This window comes from Natrix helvetica (assembly GCF_964273705.1).
Source record: "Natrix helvetica genome assembly, chromosome: 1".
NCBI lineage: Eukaryota > Metazoa > Chordata > Lepidosauria > Squamata > Natricidae > Natrix > Natrix helvetica.
The window spans coordinates 126,987,190-127,008,865 of NC_138548.1; the positions used below are offsets into that span (position 1 = coordinate 126,987,190).

Below are 21,676 nucleotides of genomic sequence, written 5' to 3' on the forward strand. Positions count from 1 at the left end.
ATTTGGTACTGAGTGGGGTTGTGCTATCCAGACAGACTCAGTGTATAACTTGGGGGGGGGGGCGCTCCTGGGCTTACAACTGCTACTTGAAGAGCAGGTGGCCACTTTGGTTAGGAGGGCCATTGCTCAGTTTCATGTTGTTTATCAGTTGTACCCATTCCTGGATCAGGAAGTTCTATTCATCATCACTCATATCCTGGTCACCTCCAGAATGGATTACTGTAGTGCGTTCTACATGGAGCTGCCCCTGACATGGACAATGACTTGTGCCATTTCCACTCCCAAAGGTAAGATTCTGGGAGTAGCTAGTGGCCATCAAAGCAACTAAACAATACGTAAGTGGAAGTAGGAAAATCCACAGCAGATTTTTTTTAAAAGGCATTGAAGAGAATCTGGAAGCTTCAGCTAGTATAAAATGCAACAGTGAGGGCAGCTATGGTATGTGTGACCCTAGAACGATACGTTACATATCTGATCCACAACCTGCATTCATTGCCAATTTGCTTCTGGATCCAATTCAAGGTGCTGGTTTTGTTTTTTAAGCCTCTTCATGGCACGGAGCTAGGTAAATTGAGGGACTACCTTTTCCCAATTACTTCTGCCTGTCCCATCAGATCTGGCAGAAGAGGCAAGCTCCAGATCCCCTCTGTTAATCTTCTAGTAGATGGTCCTTTTCTGCGACAGTGCTCATCCTGTGGATCCTCCTCCTTTTTCTATCCTCTCCCCACCACCCCCGGAGACAGGGTTCATCCTGGATGTCCTTCTGGAAGTCCTTCAAAACTTAATTATGTCAACAGTCTTAAAGTTCTCATGGATATGGGGATTTAATGGGGTGGCTACACTGCATGTAACATCTAATGTTCTCTCTAGCCCCTTTTTCATAATAATATTGATGTTTTAATTGTAGTATTTTTTTGTGATTACGTTTTTTATGGGCTTTTGTACAAAACATTTCTGAGAGATTGGTAGCATATAAATATGATAGATAGATAGATGATAGATAGATAGATAGATAGATAGATAGATAGAGATAGATAGATAGGTAGATAGATAGATAGATAGATAGATAGATAGATAGATAGATAGATAGAGATAGATAGATAGATAGATAGATAGATAGATAGATAGATAGATAGATATAGGCTGAGCTAAAAGCAAGAAATCTAGAAGTTACAACTATCAAAGGATCGTAAACAGCAACCATCCTCCCCCCAAAAGTATCAGGCTGGATGTCATCATCTGGATGTCATCAGGGAGGATAAGCCTATTTCCTTCCTTTTTCTAATGAACTGGTAAAAATAGGAAATTATATTTGCAGACATTCCTAAGACTCACCTCTCTTCCCCCTTTCTTTAGATAAGGAAGCAGGGAAAGGGATTATAAAATAACACATTGCCATAAGGGAAGGAGTTATCTGAATTAGTGATCCTTGTTAAGCTATCTAATAGTTCCTAAGTTGGTATGGAACAGCAAGAGTTTTTGGTTAAAGGATTAACCAAAATTAAATTAAAGGAAAATAAAACTACTAGAGAAAGAGTGCCAAGAAGATGAAGGGGACATGATTGCATAATAAAATAGGGCAAAAAATCAGAAAGAAAAATGGGCATTTCCTGGCTTACCTGTGTGAAAGAAGAGCAGAAATTGAGATTCAAGAGCAAGGTGTGCTGTTGTATAGTTGTTTCTGTGGGGCAAGTTGAAAGGAAAAAGATCTGATGGGCTCCTGGAATGATAGATCCACAGGTGGGCTTGACCAAGATAGAAGGGCACTTTTCTCGGCCAATGTTAAAACTTATAGCTGTCGTGCCTACATTGCAGAGTAGCATGCTGCGGTAGGTGGTGACATTCCGACATACTGGAGGAAAGACCTGGGAGACAGGAAGAGATTTGGATTGGAGAAACAGTCCCTCTCTGATTTTCCTCCTTTCCACTTTTGTACTTTAAAGGAACTTTTATTAAAAAGGAATGTGGAAAATTGACCATCTGCAATTTGCAAGCTGACTACCATGTATCAACCAGCAAACCATCAAAATACAGGTCTCAAACATGCCCAGCTGTTCAGTGATTGCAAGCAATCACCTGCACAGAAATGATTGATTAATTGATTATGGGAAAGGTCAGTGATTCAGAAGCTAACGTAAGGCTCCAATCAGATTCACCTTTACAACACTGCATGCTAGGTTGCCATGTTGTGGCATGCATTCATCTTTCTGATGTATAAATATACAGCATCCAGCCACTCTCTCCATCTCTGCATCTTCTTCAAGTTTCGTTTTTCAGACATACAGTATTTCACCTTAAGTTCAACAAACAAGTATTCAATGCTTTATTTCAGTTTTAAAGAACTTTTAAAATATGAAGGTTCGTTCTCCGAGCTTGTGGGTTGGTTTCCGAGTTGAACAATAACATGGCATTTCTTAACACCAGGGAAATCAGTTTGATCCAGTGAATCAAATTAATGTGTTACTTTTGGATTCTCACAACATGTTTTAGAGAAACGCAGCATTTCTAAATGGAAACAGTAGGACCGGATCTCTTAAGACACAGGTCAGCAATCTGCAGCTCTGGAGCCGCATGTGGCTCTTTCCTCCCTCTGCTGCAGTTCTGTCACCGGTCGGCGCCACAATTTTGAAAGGAGCTTCCGGTGGGGGGGGGGAAGAGAAGCACAGTGCGCCAGGAGAAGACTCTATGGCAAGGGGAGGGTTTTCCAGCTGTCTCCACAATTGATAGGGCTTTCGGTTATGACAGGTAGAGGAAAAAGAACGCCACGCTAGGAGGAGACTCTATGGTGGGGGAACTGAACTTCCGGTCAGCTCCAGAATTGAACAGGGGGCTTCCGGTTAGGACCTTTGTGGCTTCCGGTGTTTTCTTTTCTGTGGGAAACGGGTCCAAATGGCTCTTTGAGTGTTTAGGTTTGCTGACCCCTGTCTTAAGACATGATAAATAATGGTTGTAAAATATTATGCCAATAAATGACTATACTTGAGAAAACTGCTTATATTCCACAGACATTTACCGGGGATGACAAACATTCTTCACCTTGTGACAGTCCAAGGAGAACCGTGGGACGAAGTGCTGACGCCCAGGTTGAAAAGTGTGTCCACGCAAGCGGATGGTCAAATTCCAGGATGGACACATAGTGACGGGCTCTTCAACATTGTTGTAGTGTCTCAGTACCTACCGGCGAAAAGAAACAGAGCAAGGGAAGCCTCTTAATTTGTGCTTTAGAGTGATGTTAAACAAAGAGGTTCTGTTGTGGCCCACCAGCGGCCAGCGGAGCTAGCAGCAGATTCAGACAGTGAGGAGGTTGGGGAGGAGCATGGGCCAGTCCTGGAGTCTGGGGAAGGCCCTGATGGAGTCTCTGTGTCGGAGGCAGAGTGGGGGCCTACGCTGTATGCCAGGTATCAGCTGCCTTCAGAGTCAGACATCAGTGAGGCAGAAGAACAGCTGGAGCCTGTTCCCAGTGTGCACATGCGCAGAGTTGCCAGACGAAGGGAACAGCTAAAGAACAAGGGTTGACTTGGGAGTAAGGCCAGAGGTGGAAAATGAATGGTCCTCCCAGAAGAAATAAAAGAGAAGCGAAAGGGGAGTGGAGTTTGCAGGAGACAATTAGTTCGCTTAATTGGTTCATGACTCTCCTAGACTCCTTGCCAGGTTTGCAGATATCGACCTGGCAGCTCTCCAAGCCAGATAAGGTCTGTGACTGCAAATCCTCCCTTTGGAAGACTTTACTGGATGTGAATGAGAAGAATTCACAGTAAATTAATAAAAGGGTTTTTTGTCGGGACAAAGAGTTGCTTCATGCTCTTGGGAAGCCTAGGTCAGAACAGGTTCCAAGTCAGAATTCCAAGGCAGGAAGAGGACAGAACATGCCCTTCAACGAATATCCTGCTTACTAAATTTTTAAACCAGTACCTAATTACCCTCCCTTTGTGAGGAGATGGCAGATGACTTTTGCCAGGACAAGAATCTACATATTTGCAGCATATTTCACATCAGATAGCCAACCGTACCAAAGCGACATGGGAAATGATCCACTCTAATGGGATGAGAAGCTGCGTGTGCTAAAGGTCAGCATTTTGAACCTCAATTTCAACCCACCTTATAGAAAGCAAAGCCTTCCAGTTCTGCTGCATATAAAGTATTGACCTGAGGAGGTTGGAAAGTGATGCGGAAAGCCATACTCTTCAGAGATGGGATGTCACAACTCTCTGGCATCACCTGGAAAGGGCTGGCTGGCTTCCTTGTCCATATAACAGTGACTTTCCCCTTTGTGTGGTTGGTCACAGCAAAAGGAAGTGGCTCTATCTCTCGGAGACTTGCACAGCAGCCAAAATCAAACTCCTTAATGCTGAGGCTGACATGGGGAGGATATATCGTGAGGTCACTGAATACCCCATCGTGGAAATATTCAGCCAGGGGTTCAATGACAGGGTACTCCTCGGGGGGTTTGTCCTGCAGCACCTTAAAAACAAAACATCTGTATTTAGCCAAAAAAGAAACTGCTCATTCTCTCTTATTGAAGTAAGGGGATAATTATGTGTATCCATGTCCATAAGGAAGGCTAAGGAAGGTTATTCAACGGGATAAAAGCCTTTCAAATTTAACAGATTGACTTTTCAGAGGATATCCATATTCATAGTATATTCTGAGAATTATGATGATACAATACAGACCCATTGGTAACCAATTAATATGTTAGGCTTCCCTTTCAAGAGAAGCCAGGCTGAATAAGTCTGCTTCTCATAAAACATCCCTTACCTCTGGTGGGAGTGTAAGAGCTCCATTCTCATCTACTAGCAGCCTGCCTTCCTTTAGCATGGTGCCCAGGATGTCTGGTGGGAAAAAGGTCAGTCCTCTGGCCAGGTGTGTCCTGTACCTGCTCAGATCCTTCAGTTTCAGAGGGTTTGGGCTTGAGGTTTCTGTGTGGCAGGTCCCAACCAAATCTAGGAACAATGGATCCTGACCAGCATCAAGAACACAAGAAAGAAAACAGTCCATTTCATCCGCAAAGGCACTTCATTCTACCCTTCATTCTGAATTTTGTCATCCATACAATTGGGCACAGGACAATGTGTGAAATTCTCTGCTTACAAAATTCAAAGCAACGGCATAGTATTGTGGAGAAAATAAACCTAACAAACAAAATGGAGGTTGCACCTTTTTTCTACCTGTGTCTTGGACATGACCAAGGTCAAACTCAACTCTTCTCTTTGCCTAATCCTATCAGACCCAAATTTGCCCCAGATAAAGCTCAGATAAAGCAAAGAAGAGATGCCTCCCTAACCAACTCACATTACAGCCCGAGGAAGCCTCAATAAGGGAGTTCCAACATAGTAACAAGGTGAGAAATCCCAACCTTCCATCCTCAATTAGCTTGATGATTCCATCTCCTCAACAGTGGACTTCTCCAGTTCTGCTGCCAGGGACCGGGACAAGGATCTGCCTAACATCCCACCAAATTGCCAGCAAATAAGATTTCCAGAATTTCCTGCTTTATAGTCCTCAACCTCTATACCAGGGGTGTCAAACTCAAGGCCCAGGGGTTGGATCCTGCCTGTGGGGTGCTTAGATTTGGCCCACAGGGCCACTCTGGAAGCAGTGAAGGATTGGTCCATGGTGCCTCTGCAAAGGGTTGCAGGAGGCCGTTGCAGTCGAAAATGGAGCTCGGGAGCCTGTTTTCTCTAGCAGAGCGTTCAGGCCACCCCAAGCATCCCCGACATGAGTGATGGTGAGCTGGCCATGCCCACTCCCCCCCCCCGAGTCAAACATAACCTTGATGCGGCCCTCAGTGAAATCGAGTTTGAAACCCCTACTCTATACAAATCACTGCTTTCCCATCATTCCCTCATTCTTGTAAAGCAAGCACCCAATCCTTGTTGCGATAAACATAGAACTCCTCAGTGCTGTGCTCTATACTTCACCATTTTTCATAACAAGACAAAAATATTAAACATATTAGAGCTTGAAAATTAGATCCATACTATCAACATTCAACCAGAGCCAGTTCATTGATTTAACTTAGAAATATTATACAAAGAAATGAAACAGGAGCTACTGGCCTGAGGCTGTAGAAACATGTCATACAGTATAACCAGAGTTGCCTGGACAGAATTATTCTATCTGCTCAATGAAATGGTACTCAACCATCCTGTAGTTGACTGGGAGTGCATAATTCAGAGACCAGTTTCAGGGCAAGATGTGTCCTAACTCTCTTACCTGATGATGCACCAGGCAAACCACACGCCGGTGACATACAATTGGGTGAGTAGGCTGGAAAGTCACCTTCAGGGTGATTGTTGACATTCCATTCAAGACCCCATAAGGATGGTCAATAGAAAACACACTCTGTGTGCAATCAATGTCGAATTGATAATAAGCTGGAACATCGGAGTTGTTAATTATGTCTAATGACTGATTTAAGTATTCACCAAGGTTAATGTAGCCGAAGTAAACAAAGGGATGCTGAAAAGTTACCGCAGGGCCTAGAATGACAAACAAGCCCAATTTTCATTCTGCGATGACAATTACCACCAAGGAATGGGAGTTTTGTACAATAAAAGTTCCTAATAATTAGTTTTACTTTGAAGTATGGATGTTCTGCACATTATCTATAAAATAATTATTCTGGTCACCTATTTTTCAAGACTTCCAAACATGCACACATCCATTCTCACACCTATGAGAAATGCCCAGGATCGGCTTCTTCCTCTTTGGTGAGCAGAATTTTGTTTTCTATAGAAAAGGATCATTTCAAATATTTCTAACAGATAATGAATAGTTATATATTCATATTGAGATAACAGAAAAGAATACATAGGGAAGCAAGTTTTTAGGCTTGGAAATAACATAGGAATCTATCTACACAAATCAGTTTCTGTTGGCTACAAATATATTCCCAAACAACTTTAGAAAAATGTTCTACATAATATGATTAGAATCCAACATCAGGCAAGTTTCTGTATATTTACTAAAATTAGGACTGAAACATAGGGATTGGTGAAATTTGTTTTTGCTCAGTTTCTCCTTTAAAAAAAATATTAAGGACATTCAATTGCATTTCTGTGTCTGCCTGCATTTTGGTGTCCGTATTTCCTAATATACATAGCATGAGGCAATGCTTCCCACACGTAGGTGAATTACAACCAAATGAATAAAAGTGGTTTTTCTTTGGGTAATGACACAAAGAGTCATTACGCAATACAACAGGGAATTTAAATTGACTGAAACATTGTCATGTGTATTAAAATATATTCCAAAATTTCCTGAAGTATTATTAAGACAAAAATCAATACCATTGCAATTTGTTGAAATGGCACAAAATCAATAAGTGATTTTGTTTTTATAATACAAGTATCCCTCAAGTTATGACAGCTCTGAAGGAAAGAACTTACAACAGTCCTCAATGTTTGATAAGGCTTCCTCATAAGCAGTTTGAGGTAATGAAACCACACATATTTTCATGCCTTATTTCAGGTTTTTTTGATGGGAGAACTGCTTTGCCAAATATGGGGAAATTGAGGACTGCAAAATATACTGTGGTTTGCATACTCGTCTGAGAAGAGCACATTTGTTACATTTAAATGTGAATTAAATTTCTCTCCAGTCCCTACTGAGATGCTTCACTACAGCAAAACGAAACAAATAGGCTTCCCCTGCACATACCTTTGCATGTTCCTGTCACCTTCAACACAGAATGTGTGTTACTTCCCAAAGGCACAATAGTGAAGTAATCCACACTCTTCACACCCACAGTGTGTGGGCTAAACCTAACAGGGATGACTGATGCGCCACCAGTTTTAACAATGGCTTGGGTAATGTCGCAGGAAAAGACACGATCACGAAGCATTGGCTCCTTTGTTCTTTCAATCCTGAATGGAGCATCAACCTGTCAAGAGACAGACAGTTAGCTCTCCCTCACCAAGCTAAGAGGTTTGTTCTACATTGGGCAGCATAGGCCAAGAAGGCCTGAGACAGATTTTCTCACTACCTTATCTTTTAAAAAGCAAAAGAGTAGTCTTTTTACACAAAAAAAAAACCTAGCTGGAAAAGTGAATGAAAGAAGGTTGGCATCTGATGTTGGTTAGACATTAAGAACCACTGACATACTGCTTCTTTCCATGTCGTTTTCATTGTTTACTCTCTAAGGATCGAGATGCTTAATAGGCCAAGCCAGTCTTTCAAGTCTATTAACTCATTCTTACAATCAAGGATCACTGAAAAGGAATTAGAGAGGTCCTTTAGCAAAATTGCAGGCTTGTAAGTGAAACAAAGCTGCGTTCTGAAATTTGGCCACACACACACTATTAGCCTCTTCCTATCGCATTTCTGAGCAGTTAACTAAAGCAATGCCTGGCCAGTTTCTTACACTCAATACAATTGTAAAAATGGTCCATTATGTTTACGTGATTTGTCTACATAGCAACAGAGATGACCCTAAGAAATAGATAGTTGGAGAAAGACTTTCATCCACATGTCTCCCTTTAAAACAGAGATGGATGACTGCAGGCCCATTTTCCGAAGCATCCAGAACCCCTTCCAGATTAAATTACCAACATTCAGCACTATATTTGGGTTTTTCCTCTCCTAAAATTCCTCTCCTAAGTATAATGGATCTGTTAAGCTTCCACTTAATTTATTACACTGGTTTATTTACTTTTAAAAAAAAAACTGATCCCAAAGAAGTCAAACGTGTGATCCTGTTCCTCACAAATGTTGCCACAGCATCACTGCCCTGCTTCATTTGGGGCTTGAAGACACCCACTTCCCTCCCTCCCCCCCAAAAACCGGTGTGGCCTGTACGGATAAAATCTTCTGCTTCAAAAGTAGAACGAAAGGAAACACGTCTCTGTGAGAAGAACAGGCCGCATTGGATAGAACAATGTCTTCTTCACATTCCAGAAACACCTTTCCATACCACAGATACATTCAGTATCTCCATTTCTTTCTCCACAGTAGTATCCACAGCAACAGAGCCAAAAGAAAGCACATCCCTGAACTTTATCAACTTGATGTCTTCATGGGTGTCTTCTGGCACATTGACCAGCAGGTGGGGATATTTACCTAGGGAAAAAAATGCTGTATTTAATGTTAGAGATGGCTGTGTTCTCAATTTATGTCGATTGTGACGTTTGGGTCACTGCACCAAAGGTGTGGCACTATTCATGCTTTGACCTGAAACATGTTACAAGAAAAGCATTTTGGGAACATTAATTTCCCTTCTAAATTTTCCTAACATGAGTTTTATGGTGAGGGTCAAAAGCCTTCTAAATCATGGGCAATTGACTACAAAACATGGACATGCAAGACATTAACTTCCTATTAAAAGACAATGAAAAAAAATAATAAGAAAGCTGTCATTCTTTTCCAAGAAAGTAACTAGACATGGGAAAGATCTGTCAGTTTTCAACTACAACATTTGTACATGATGATCAGGAAAATAATATTTCTTAACAATTTGGAAGTATCCTAAGTAAAAGTTCAGAGGCAATACAATGATATTGCAAGGGAAACAAAGAAATAAATGAATTAAAAAACCAATGTGAAATTATGTGTTTTTAAGCAGCCATAAGCTTTACTGCATAATAGGACAGGACTACACATCTTCCCAGAAAGAGACGTGGTGGCTCAGTGGCTAAGACGCTGAGCTTGTCGATCAGAAAGATCGGCAGTTTGGCGGCTCAAATCCCTAGTGCCGCATTACAGAGTGAGCTCCCGTTACTTGTCCCAGCTTCTGCCAACCTAGCAGTTTCAGAGCATACTTTCACTACTTGCAGTTTAAAAATGCAAGTAAAAAAAATAGGAACCACCTTTGTTGGGAAGGTAACAGCGTTCCAGGCGCCTTCAGCATTTAGTCATGCCGGCCACATGATCACGGAGACATCTTCGGACAGCATTGGCTCTTTGACTTTGAAACGGAGATGAGCACCACCCCCTAGAGTTGGGAACAACTAGCACATATGTGCGAGGGGAACCTTTACCTTTTACACATCTTCCCAAGCTCCTCGGTTTTTAATATTGCAGAGAAATGTATTGGCAACCATACATGCAACCCCTAATGCCACTGTTTGCCCTTGGTAGGTAGAGATGAAACAGGACATACACACACCCCAGACACATATAGATTTAGAATGGAAGATATAATTTCATTTTTCTCCCCTACAGTGTTGGAGGGAGAAATTGCTATCTACCAACGGAGCAATTTTGACAAGAAATGAGGTGGGAATGATGGACAAACTAAGCTATTCAGCATATCTAGCTGAAGGTTAATCAGCTGGAAGTCAGAAACATGAATGGAGCTCCCAGGAGGCAGAAATTTTGCTGAAGATACATATCAAATGTTGCATTTGATACTTTTAGAGTGTAAATGTTCTTACCAACAGCTTGCAGTTTAAGAGTCTTCTGCTCCTGATTGTCTCCAAAGCTGCAGGTTGCTAAGACATCATACACTAAAGCCATCTCAGGTTGAAAAGTCACCTTCATTATAATTTCTTCACCAGGATCCAACATGCCACGAGAAGGCATTAAAGAAAAAGGTTCGGGCACCTCCCAGCTGAAGCATATCAGTAGATCCCTACAAAAAAACAGTCCATAAACCAAAAGTTTTTTTAATCAGAACTAAACAGTGTTTCTCAAAATATTGTATTATGTATCTATGTATTTATAGTAGCTGCATGCTAGCTACTTTGCAAGACTCTGGACAGCTCATAGTAGTAAAATCTCATTAAAAAAAACCCCCAAAGCTCCCATTAAAATAATTACATTAAATATAATTAGCTATACATCACCACTTACTAATAGTCAAACTATAAACACCAACAACTGTCCAACTCTCAGGATTTCTATCACCCCATCTTCCAAAACCCTAAGAAAAGAGAATGATCTTTAGGGAAAGAAAAAAGGTTCCATTCTAACTTCAGGATGAAGATTCCATGGGGTCAGAGCACCTATGGAGGAAACCTGATCACATGTTGATATTTGGGAAGAGGGAACAACCAGCATACCTTCTTGAGTCCAGCATACAGAACAGAAAGATTCTACTTGGAAAATGCAAGTATTCTAGCAGGAAGTATGAATCAAGGCAAACCCCTAGATCTTGGCCCAACATTTAGAGACAGGATTGAAGTTGTCTAAAATCTCTGAATTGAGACAGTGCCTCTTCAAGAGGGGATACACCATTGCTTCCTTCACAAAGATAAGTGTGCTTTTCCCTCAGAAAAGCATTAAGTATTCCTCAAAGCCATGGACCTGCCCTCTCTGTGCCAACTCAATTGATCCAAGAGAGGCAGGGATCTATTACAGATGATCCTGCCCACTTCCTCGGAGTCCATGTGTTTCAAGGAATACAAGCTGCCACCACAGTCATCTCAATGGATCCTGCCAACAATTAATCCATCTCAAAAAGAATGAAATCAGAGTAACAGCAAGGGAGATCTTCTCATCCATCATTCTCCAAGTAGCTGCAGGTAATCCTCCACTATATGGGAGGTCTAACATTGGGTTCTTAACCACTTTTGGTTGTGTCTAATCATGTTTGCTTTTCATTCTCCCTTTTGACACTCTATGTGTTTCTTTGTTGTTTCATTCCCTTGGACTCCTCTGGGAATCACTGCATACAGAAAGAGGCTGCTCAGGAGCAATTTCATCCAATGCCTTTGCCAGAGCTCAGTGAGAGGAAACTTGAAACTGCCTACATGATCATTAGTACATTTCCAAATGCCCTCTGGAGGAACGTAGCATTAATAAGACACCTAAAGACGACTTTCCTAATTGTATCCTCCCTGCATTCTGAAAGCTTCAGGGTGACAAAAAACGCTGTACGTCTGTGATAAGTGAATCCCTGGGACAATCCAAGGTTACCATTATGGCCAGGAAATCCTACCTTTCCTGATCTAGCCCCAGTGCATGGAGGTTGAAATTCTACAGACCAAAGGCTTGGACAATCAACTCCAACTCAGAGACCAGCCTGAGTTTAGAATTAGAATTTGCTTGGCAAGAAATTAAACACTAGTAGCACCCTTAGCAATTTCCTAATGTCCAACTTAACACATAGGATCACTTGCGGTTACCTAAAGTAGAGGGCATCAGGATATTGCCACTCATCTTCCATGTCTTAAAGTCACACTTGCTGCAGTTACTGAAACCCAGAGCATATTTTCCTATAAGGATTCCCTTCACATCCTTATCCAGCCACGTATCACAGTGATATATTGCAGGCCATATAATATTGGCTAACTCAAACCTTCCTTTGTCTCCTAACAAGCCTCCGTATTGAAAAATCCAAATTAACAATTTCTAAGAAGAATATGACTGCAACCGGACCCTTCCTGAGCCCCATAGGAATTGTTGGAAAAAATATATAAGATGGCAGTAGCTCAATGTTTTTTTCCGAAACAATGCCCACCTACTCCAAGGAAGAGACAAAGTTAAATTGGGCTGATGCAGAACCCTGTGGATACAGGCTTCATGGCTTGTTGAGAAGGAATCTCATCAATTTTCCTTCTAGTAAAAGACAGCCACTTTGTAACCCAATGGCAGCTCTATGTCGTGCTCTCAAAATTGTCTTGAGAACTAAATATGTCTTCCACCTTTATACGTCTGCGAACTTAAGTATTATGGACTTCCTTGTAAGTTCCTATTATGGATTCTGATAGCTCTCAAAACTGCTGGTTTTGATAGCACAGTCTCAATTCCCTTCAGCAACCTTTCCCAGTTTGGTGCCGCCTCCCCCCATCCGCCACAAGTCAGGTGAGAATTTTCCTGGGAAAGGCCATTTTATGCTACCTAGAGCAGAAATGAGGAGCAAAGATCTGGTGGCAACCCAAAAGTAAGCAACTTTGAAGAGTATCAAAAAAAAGCACACCTACCCATTATTGTACAAAGGAAAAGAGGACTCCGCAAAATGATAGACAGCACAGGGAGGAAGTTGGATGGTATGTGGGAAAAGAAGTTCAAGGCGTGGTAGTTTGGCTAGTAGTGCAACAGAAAATTCTCCTTCTGGCTTTTCAAAGAGGATGCTGTCTTCATATTCCCTCTGAATAAGAAGAACAGAAGATAATCAGTTCAAATATGTGTCCCATTTCAAATGTAGTTAGGATGGACATCTCCTTGTGATGCATAACTGACGTGGAGATAGACAGATGAACGTACCCAATGAATGCTTGTGTAAATTATTTCTTTATGCTTTTTTATGCAAGATTTGAAATGCTTATAGAGCAAGATTGCTGTGTAGAAATATTAAAACCAAAAGCGCGAGGAAGCATAAAGTGAACCAAACTAACAAATAAGAAGCAAATTCTGTATTAAAATATCTTTCATTTAAATACCTCTTTCGACTATTAGACCAAAATGGGAAGAGAGCACTTTGGATTTCATATGAAATCAATATGACAAGATAGTAATATCTTTAATACTCTATTTATACCTATGAACAAAACACACCAGCTGCTTGTGCAAAACCAAAATGAGGATTCCTTCTTTTTGACTTAGTATATAATGTGTAAATAGAATTGGTGAATTAGCCGTAGCTTCCTTTAGAGCAATAAACTCCAAAATATTTTTTCTAATGGGAAATCCCCCACCCCCTTTCCCAGTAGTTCTGGCTCAGTATAGTATGGCAACAAGGATGCAAGATTTGACTTTGATTTCCTGGCTTATTCTTGGTCTGCTTTTTTGTTTGTTTTATTTTTGTTTTTCATGCAAGCATTTATGTGGAGCACTGTATTATTAAGCATTGTATTATCCCAGTCCTGATGTAGACTATTCGTTTCAGCGTCCCAAATCTCTTTGGGCAAAGAGGTAGGAGGGATTGTGGCTATTATTTTAAATAATTATGACTCTGAAATAAGTATAAACGTGACTTACCTTTTCCAAAGGGCGGAAGATAATTGGCAAAGTTAAGGACATTCCAGGGGTCAGAATAATTGGCTGTGGGAAAATGGTGATAAAGAAACGTGTAGTGGGAGGTCTGCAACAAAAGGAGCACAAAAAGCATAAATGAAGTGATGCTGAAGAGATTCTGTGTAAACAAAGCAAAAGATTACGTTATAAATCACATTATATGGAGCACACAAAAGCAAGCATGCAAAATTTTAAGAAATTGAAATATTCAGAGACAGAAAGATAACGATAGCATTTCCAAAACTCTTAAAATGGAAACTATGGTTAACCTGATGCTGGAAAATATAGAAAAACAACCAAAAGATAGTAGCAAATAAAGACAGAGCAATTCTGCAGGGCAGCTTTAAGCTGTGAGTGTCCTGTCTTGGCCCAATTGAAAATGAAGCCAGCTTAAGAATTCCATCCTGGATTTTCATCTGATCCTCCACTATAGCAACGATGCTATCCATGTGTTCCAGACAACGGTGTGTCCTCACTGGTGGGTTGCCCTGCCTATGCAATCTTCCCACTAGGAAAGCTAATACTGACTGTTTTCCTCTCTGCGTGGGTAGGTTTGGAGAATATGTGTTTTCCCATCACTGGCCTCCTAGCCCCATTAGCTTTGAACCACTCTCCTGCCCTGTCAGCAATTTACCCCAGAGGCTCTTCTGCATGGATGCTTTAAGTTGCTTATCTCTTGGGCAGAAACCAGCTAGAAATAAAACTGGCTTAAGAACCTGCTCTCTTACTTCAGCTTTGACAATAATGCCAACTAGATATTCTGCCTGATGGCAGTTATCACAGCCACTAATTCCATGCATGTACATCACATTTTATGAACCCCCGTTCACTGATTCCTCCTCATACTTAACAGTTTTTTCGGCATGTCTGCTAGTAATCCAGGAAGGTGGAAAACCATTTTTCCTTCTTCCTGTCACCTGAACTAGAAGAGGGATTTGTCAGACCTCTTATACATTTCACTTGTTTGTTTGTGTGTTTGTTTAAAAAAAAAGCTTTTCATCATTCAAGTGGTGAACTTGTTAAGGGGAAAAAAAGTCAAATGTTTCATCATTGTAACCAAGAAGGCCATGGAGGACAATGGCCAGAGGGGAAGGGTTGTCCCCATCACTGTGCAAGCTGTCATTTGGAGTGGAGGCAATCTTCTACAGTGAAACGAGGCACAATAGGCAGACCATATAGCCCTACTTGGAGCAAACTCTGATACAGAGCAAAACAACAACAACAACAACATGGATAGAGATTGCTATGGCAGTAGGATGGGTTAGGTTAAGTGTGATATCATGAATTCTTGTCTTCAAGAATCAGTTAATGGATATCCTCATGCTGTGACATGCATGATAGGCAGATAAATCCCAACTTGTCAGGTTTGTTTTAGAAGGGATAAGATTATAATTCGGGACTTAATGCTCAGGAAAAATCCCATTGACATCTCAAGGAATTACTTCCAAGGAATGCCACGTAAGACCAGGCTGGACAAGACTTAAACAATAAGATCTGGTCTAAGCAATATGAAAAATTATCTGGATTTACGCATTGGGCTATCATACCCCCATTATTTAATCCTGATTGGTTGAATAATCAACAGTTGCCTAGATATATGCCTTGTATAAAACCAGAGAATATAATCCATAAACCATAATGTCTAGAAAGGAAGCAAAGACAAAACCAAGCAAGTCATAATGGGGCTTTGCACAAAACAGAAGTTTAAGTTTATGACATTTAAAATAGCTGCTGAAATTCAAGAGAATAATATCCGATTTCAAGAATGTTTTTTTCTTGAATATAATTTGGGTTAAGTGAGGAACAGCCAAAAGAATAACAAATGGTAAAAAGTAGGAAAAGCTACAGAATAGCAAAGGAAAGCTCCTTTTACCACTGCATGGTATACACACCTGAACTTCAGCTTCTGGGGTTTCAGACACACATTTCTTAATGTTAGATGTTTAGTGAATTCTCTTCCTAGAGACCATCCTTGCCAGTTGAGAGTCTCAGCTACTTCAATACCCCAGAAAATATTCTTCTTGGGTTTTCTCACAAAGGAATCTATAGACATCTGGGAAACCTCCCTCAGCGTCTAAAGAAGTGGAAAAACCAAGGTATGGCTTAGCTTATTGTCTCATCTGAAGGCTGATAGCCAATTTTATTCAAGCAATTAACACAAGGAACTATGCCCCCCACTAATGTTTCCCAGCAGCTAACCTGGGATAGTTTAGAATGATATAAGTGAAAATGGATTTCAACATAATAGCAATTAGAAATCTCATAGAAAACCTACACACCTGCTTGGTACCATTGCGACAGAGTCTTTGAATGGAATCTTTCTTGGCTGTACATCCATGCAGATGAGTGAGCATTTCTGCATCTGAAATGAAAAGCAAAATCAAATTATAGAACGTTATAGACTAGAGCCTTAAACATGCTAGCCACAAGAGGCCATCTACTATATATACCTAAAGACGACCAAATTCTCAACAGAATCATTAATGTAATTTTACAATTCTGGAGGGGGTGTCTTAGATTGTCTCAGAATTTAGAAATGGAGGCAGACTGGTTTCTTCAATCTAAACTTCCTTGTAAATGGGTTGTCTTAAATTCAGGGGTACTTTCTACAGAAGGTTATGATCTTACTGAAATTATGGTCCTGACTGTTTCTTTCCAGAAAATATTTTTTAAAAACTACAGAAATGTTTTTAACACCAGACAGCAGCCATTGTTTACTCATAAGTAAAACCTAAAAAGTTCAAAACTGATTCTATTCAAGCGCTTCCGAATTCAAATATCATCGTCTCAAATAAGCTGCAAAAAACAGGAGCCTTGATCAAATGCCTTTTTTTCACTTTGTATTTTGAATTGAGAGATTATATTATATTATAAAATGATCACTCAATTCAAAAGTACAAAGTGAAAAAAGGCATTTGATCAAGTCATAATATAGCTCCAATCTTACCCTGGTTTACTTGAAAGTAACTCCTATTAAACTCAGTCAATTTAATGATCCAGTTGTTATACACAAACTATTCAAGGCCAGTGTTATTCATTTCCAAATATTTTCCAATTCATTTCCAAATACTTTCCCACCACCTCATCCCCACCCTAACTTGGCACAAATCAGAAGAGGGAACTACCAGTGGATGTTTTTCTAAAGTTCACCATGACCCTGCCTCTGCTTGGGAGATCCAGAATAATTGTATAGGATAAAATATTTCCATAGGAATTGTCAGCTTTTATTAAGCAGAGCAGAAAGCCAAACATTGTTGGTGGGTTAAGGATATGCAGCGTACCATTAAGGCAAAAAGAACATCCCGCCCTGGCCCTTTGATAACACCCTTATACAAATTGTAACACCTGAAAATATGAAGGTGAGAAAGAGATGGATGAACGGTGCCTGGGCAAGAACTATTTTGGGAAGGCAGACTACTAGATCCAGTTTGCAGGAATTCGGAGAATGCTTTGCTGCCGTCTAGTGTTTCTCCAGATGTTTGCAACCAGATATAGTAATTCCAGCTAAAGCAATTCCGAGGCCCCATCTCTCAGTTTCTATCCATTGGCGGATACTTCGTTTGCCTTATATATAGACACACCTGTATGCATGCCTTAAGTTATGGCTACAGTATATGCATGCACATATATGTATGTGCACACATGTTGTGTTAAGCGGAAATAATAGGAGATCCAACATCGCATCTACCTCAGCCCCGTAAACCTTTAGTGGGCGCTGATCGTGGGTGCTGAAAGATCCTACCAGGAACTTCACCTTCGCCCAGCTCAGGAAAAGAATGCTCTTCAGAACAGAAACACAAGATCAAAGAAGCTGAAAAACACGAGACGCCGGCGTTGCTACGGAAACAAAACACGGAAGTAGCTGCCGGTTTCCCGGGCAACCAAGAACGGCAGCCGAAGAGGAACATTCTTCCTCGTTGTCTCCCTGCTTTAACGCGAAAGAGCAGAGAGAGCGAGAAGCCTTTGGGGGAGAAGGAGACGCAACCAGACTTCGCGGGTAAGGCAGTCTCTGGAATGGGGCGGGGGCGGGCCCCTAAACCTAAAAGTAAAAGAGATGTTTCCCTATATGGTCTCTGAACGGACGTTGTGAACTATGCTTCCACCCGAGATGAAAACACGCTGCTTTTCTCCTGATTCTTATTCGGTGGTACAAAGGAGCCGACTGAAGTCTGAGCACTGTCTTAAATTGCTCAATGTTGTAACAGTAATAAAGTTGGAAGGGTCCTTGGAGGTCATCTAGCCCAACCCCCTGCTCACGCAGGAGACCTGTACTAGTGATTCGAACCGCCGAACTGCCAACTTTTCTGATCGAGGGAAAAGTCTGAGCAAATAAGTGGATTTATTGTACACGACCTCCTTTTCCAAACAAGTTCTATTTGCTCTACCTAATTTTTTTCTATTAGTCTTGACATTGCTGCCGTAGATGATTTCTTTTTAAGTTAGTTGCAGGTCTTCCTTCTGCATCCCTATGTACTTTTTTAAAAATCGTCGTCTGTTTAGGAGCAGTCTTTTTCCCCCTCCTTCCTTCCTTCTTTGTTTATTTAAGATTTAAATGCAAATTTAAATTCATTCTGCACTCCTCTAATAAAACCTGTTTTAGTGTGATTTGGGCTTTCCCTCAGTTCTAAATATGTTCTGTTACGGTAAAGGATAAAACATAAACTTGGAAAAGCTACTCCTAAAATGACCTGGGGAAAAAGGAGAATAGACTGTTATAAAAAATATCTAGCATCTTCTCCCACATATGTATGTTCTTGTAGAGCTTCATTATGCAAAATGGTCAGATATTTGCAAATTATCCATAATGCTAATTAATCCTTATATTAATAATGACTAAATCATCTATATCAGTTATTCTACTAATTATTAGTAGAGTCACTTGTTTTTAGCCTTAAGGAAAGGTATTGGTGTATTCTGTACAGCCCAGCATATGGATTTAGCAGACTCTGCTATTCTTTCTCAAGCCTCAGATAGTCTTAGACAAATCCGTCTTGGAATACAGTTTTGTATTGGCAAAATCATAAAGTGTTTTCTCCTGCCCAAGTTTCATGTCCTAGAAAGAAATTTCTGGATCCTAGAAACATCCTTGCAAGTGCCCTTGGCTTTGAGGTAGACTGCAAAAGATGTTTCTTTAATATGGTATGTCTGTTTACTTTCTGAGTCACGCTGCTGTGTGACATTAAATCAACCCCCCCTCTCTCTAGAACCATTGCTCCCCTCAAATTGGACATGAGCCCAGATATAGCAGAAACACTCATAAATTAGAGCCATTAAATATCATGCTTTCTGCAGCATCAGGGACCCACAGTGTGAGCTGAATGCCACTATCTATCACTTTAATGGGTGTACTCTGGAAATTAAACCTGTCACAGCCCATCAAAGGGAATGTTTCAGCCTGTGACATTCTGATATGCTCATTTCTTGCACGTCTTTCTTTGTTTCTTGCCACCTTCTCGTGTGCTTCCACTTAACCCATGACCTTTGATACTTTGGAGCTCTGAAGTCAGGCTATAAGGTTGGTTCCAAGGATGTGAGCGGCCCTGAGTCTTCCATCAGATTCCAACAAAGCTATTCTTAAGAGGCCTGTCATTTGCTATCAGAAGGAGATAAGCAGGACTCTAGGAAAAGATAATAAGCAATCTTTGTCCTGTTTTAGGAAAAAATAAAAAATCCATAGAGATCATACTCTGATTAGGCAACTACTTTCATGAGTTCTTTTCTTAGAATCCAACTACTGTTATGAGTTCTTTTCTTAGAACATTTTATCATGCAGAATGTTTATAAATCAGGAAAAAGGCAGGAGAAAAAACTCAGCTACTTTTTCGATTGTGCCTATACTTATATAAGTGGCAGCTTTCAAGCACATGCAAATTGAGTGTTGGAAAATTCAAAATGGTGTTGGAAAGCCTGATAGGGGAGAGAAACAAGTGAACCTCTTTTGTCCCGTTTTTTTTTTAACTTTCAAAATTCAAACTTAACTACCAGTAAGTCTTTGCTGCAGGTATTGATTGCACCCTCTGTGTGTCAGTATTGCTCCATAGAGCCAGGATTTTCAGAGAGACGGAGAGGGAGGGAGGGAGAATTCTGTGAAACACAATTTGAAAAACTCTGGCCTGCAGCTTCAGTGTGTTTTGATCTGGAAGAATGGGCAAGCCTGTTACCATTCTGATAAGCATCTTCAAGTCACCATCCTTATAAAGCTCAAAAATTCCTTTCCCACTTCACTTTCCTAAACTGAAATACAACTTACAAGTTGTTCTCCCATTTCATTGTCGAACAACAATATTTGTTGTTGTGACAATTAGGAGCTGATATTTTGTTCCTCTGCAGTTTGAGCAGTGTCCTTTCTGTTCAGGAGCTAGTTTTCAATTAGATGCTTTGTTGGTCTTGGGACTGCATCAGCTATCACACCAGTTAGCAATTTGAAAATTGTTGATAAGCAGGTAATTGGCCTGTACTTGTCTGGTAATGTCATTGTGTTGAATTTTTCATTATCAGACAAGCCTTACCATATGGTAACCAATCTTCAATTTCACCTCCTTGTGGTATGTTTTGAACTGCTTGGCAATGAGTGGGTATAGACCAGTCAGATTTTTAAACCAAAAACCATGCAGTTCATCTTCACCAGGTGCTGACCAATTCTTGATCTTCTTTGCCCTTTCCCCCCATCATTCTGTTGTTTATTACCAGTTCTTTCAGCTTCTTACCTACCTCCTTTATCAAAACTGCCTTCTTGTTGGAATTCTTTGGGCTGTCCCTTGGCTATGCTTAGAACGTTGCTGTTTCTTTTTTGTCAAGTGTTCACTGCAGTCTCCATTGATGGACTGGTATTATTGTTACTGCCATTTAATAGATGTGCCTTCCCATTTTGTCTGCCCCTTTTCTAATTGCCATGGTTTACTGTACCTGATTCATTGTTTGCAATGTATTGCGTATCACTTGGAGAATTCTCTTTCTGAAAATAATGCCACTGTTCTTTTCATATAATGTAGAAATTAAATGGAGCAAAACTTTGTTTATGCTACTTTGTGAGTACTCTTTTTATACAAAAAATATTGTTCAATTCACCATGGTAAATGATCGATGGGCACTCTGAGGAATTCTTCAGAACATAGGGATCTAAAAAGAGGATGGACTCCAGGTCGTTATATGTAAACCAACCTTTTAAAAAATACATATCCATTGGATAGCAGGTCTGGATGCTTAGGAACTGAGTACAGAGATCAATAAAGGCTTGATTAATAACTTAGATGGATAAGTCCTAACTAGACATATTGGCAAGTGTTCAGCTGAACGGTTGATTATCTACTGTATAGAAGTTTTTACTTGGAGGACAGGAGAGCACATCTGAGAAATGCCTATAATTTAGGAGCATAAATAAACATTGTGGTTGCTACAAATTGTGGCCTCGCCTACTTAGACTTCAAATTTGTCACGAAAGCAAAGTTTCACTTACTATTATGTATTGAAAAATATATAATGATTACACTAGAATCACTTTTTGGAGTTGTATTAAGAACTGATACCTCTGTACGCTGTATGCTGATGAAGGAAATATATATATATATATATATATATATATATATATATATATATATATATATATATATATATATATATATATATATATATATATATATATATATATATATATATATATATATATATATATATATATATATATATATATATATATATATATATATATATATATATTCAGTTGTCTAGTACTTGACCATGCAGCTGAATTTTATGCATTTTTATGTGGAAGCCAATCCAA

The 21,676-nt window shown here is 40.2% G+C and overlaps 1 protein-coding gene across 1 annotated transcript in view; it reads right to left on the reverse strand.

Annotated features, from left to right (window-relative positions):
* The window catches only part of CFAP65 (cilia and flagella associated protein 65), a 50,603-nt gene extending 32,906 nt beyond the window's left edge, over window positions 1-17,697 (reverse strand). Inside the window, exons 1-13 of the mRNA XM_081936148.1 lie at window positions 17,585-17,697; window positions 16,176-16,258; window positions 15,789-15,970; window positions 13,861-13,963; window positions 12,864-13,030; window positions 10,374-10,570; window positions 8,915-9,060; window positions 7,663-7,885; window positions 6,217-6,482; window positions 4,759-4,959; window positions 4,099-4,461; window positions 3,037-3,174; window positions 1,620-1,865 (exon numbers count right to left, since the gene is read on the reverse strand). Of these exons, the coding sequence (XP_081792274.1) occupies window positions 1,620-1,865; window positions 3,037-3,174; window positions 4,099-4,461; window positions 4,759-4,959; window positions 6,217-6,482; window positions 7,663-7,885; window positions 8,915-9,060; window positions 10,374-10,570; window positions 12,864-13,030; window positions 13,861-13,963; window positions 15,789-15,970; window positions 16,176-16,250 (2,307 nt within the window). The 5' untranslated portion in view covers window positions 16,251-16,258; window positions 17,585-17,697. The remainder of the gene's footprint in view (window positions 1-1,619; window positions 1,866-3,036; window positions 3,175-4,098; window positions 4,462-4,758; window positions 4,960-6,216; window positions 6,483-7,662; window positions 7,886-8,914; window positions 9,061-10,373; window positions 10,571-12,863; window positions 13,031-13,860; window positions 13,964-15,788; window positions 15,971-16,175; window positions 16,259-17,584) is intronic.
* Between the last annotated feature and the right edge of the window lie 3,979 nt (window positions 17,698-21,676).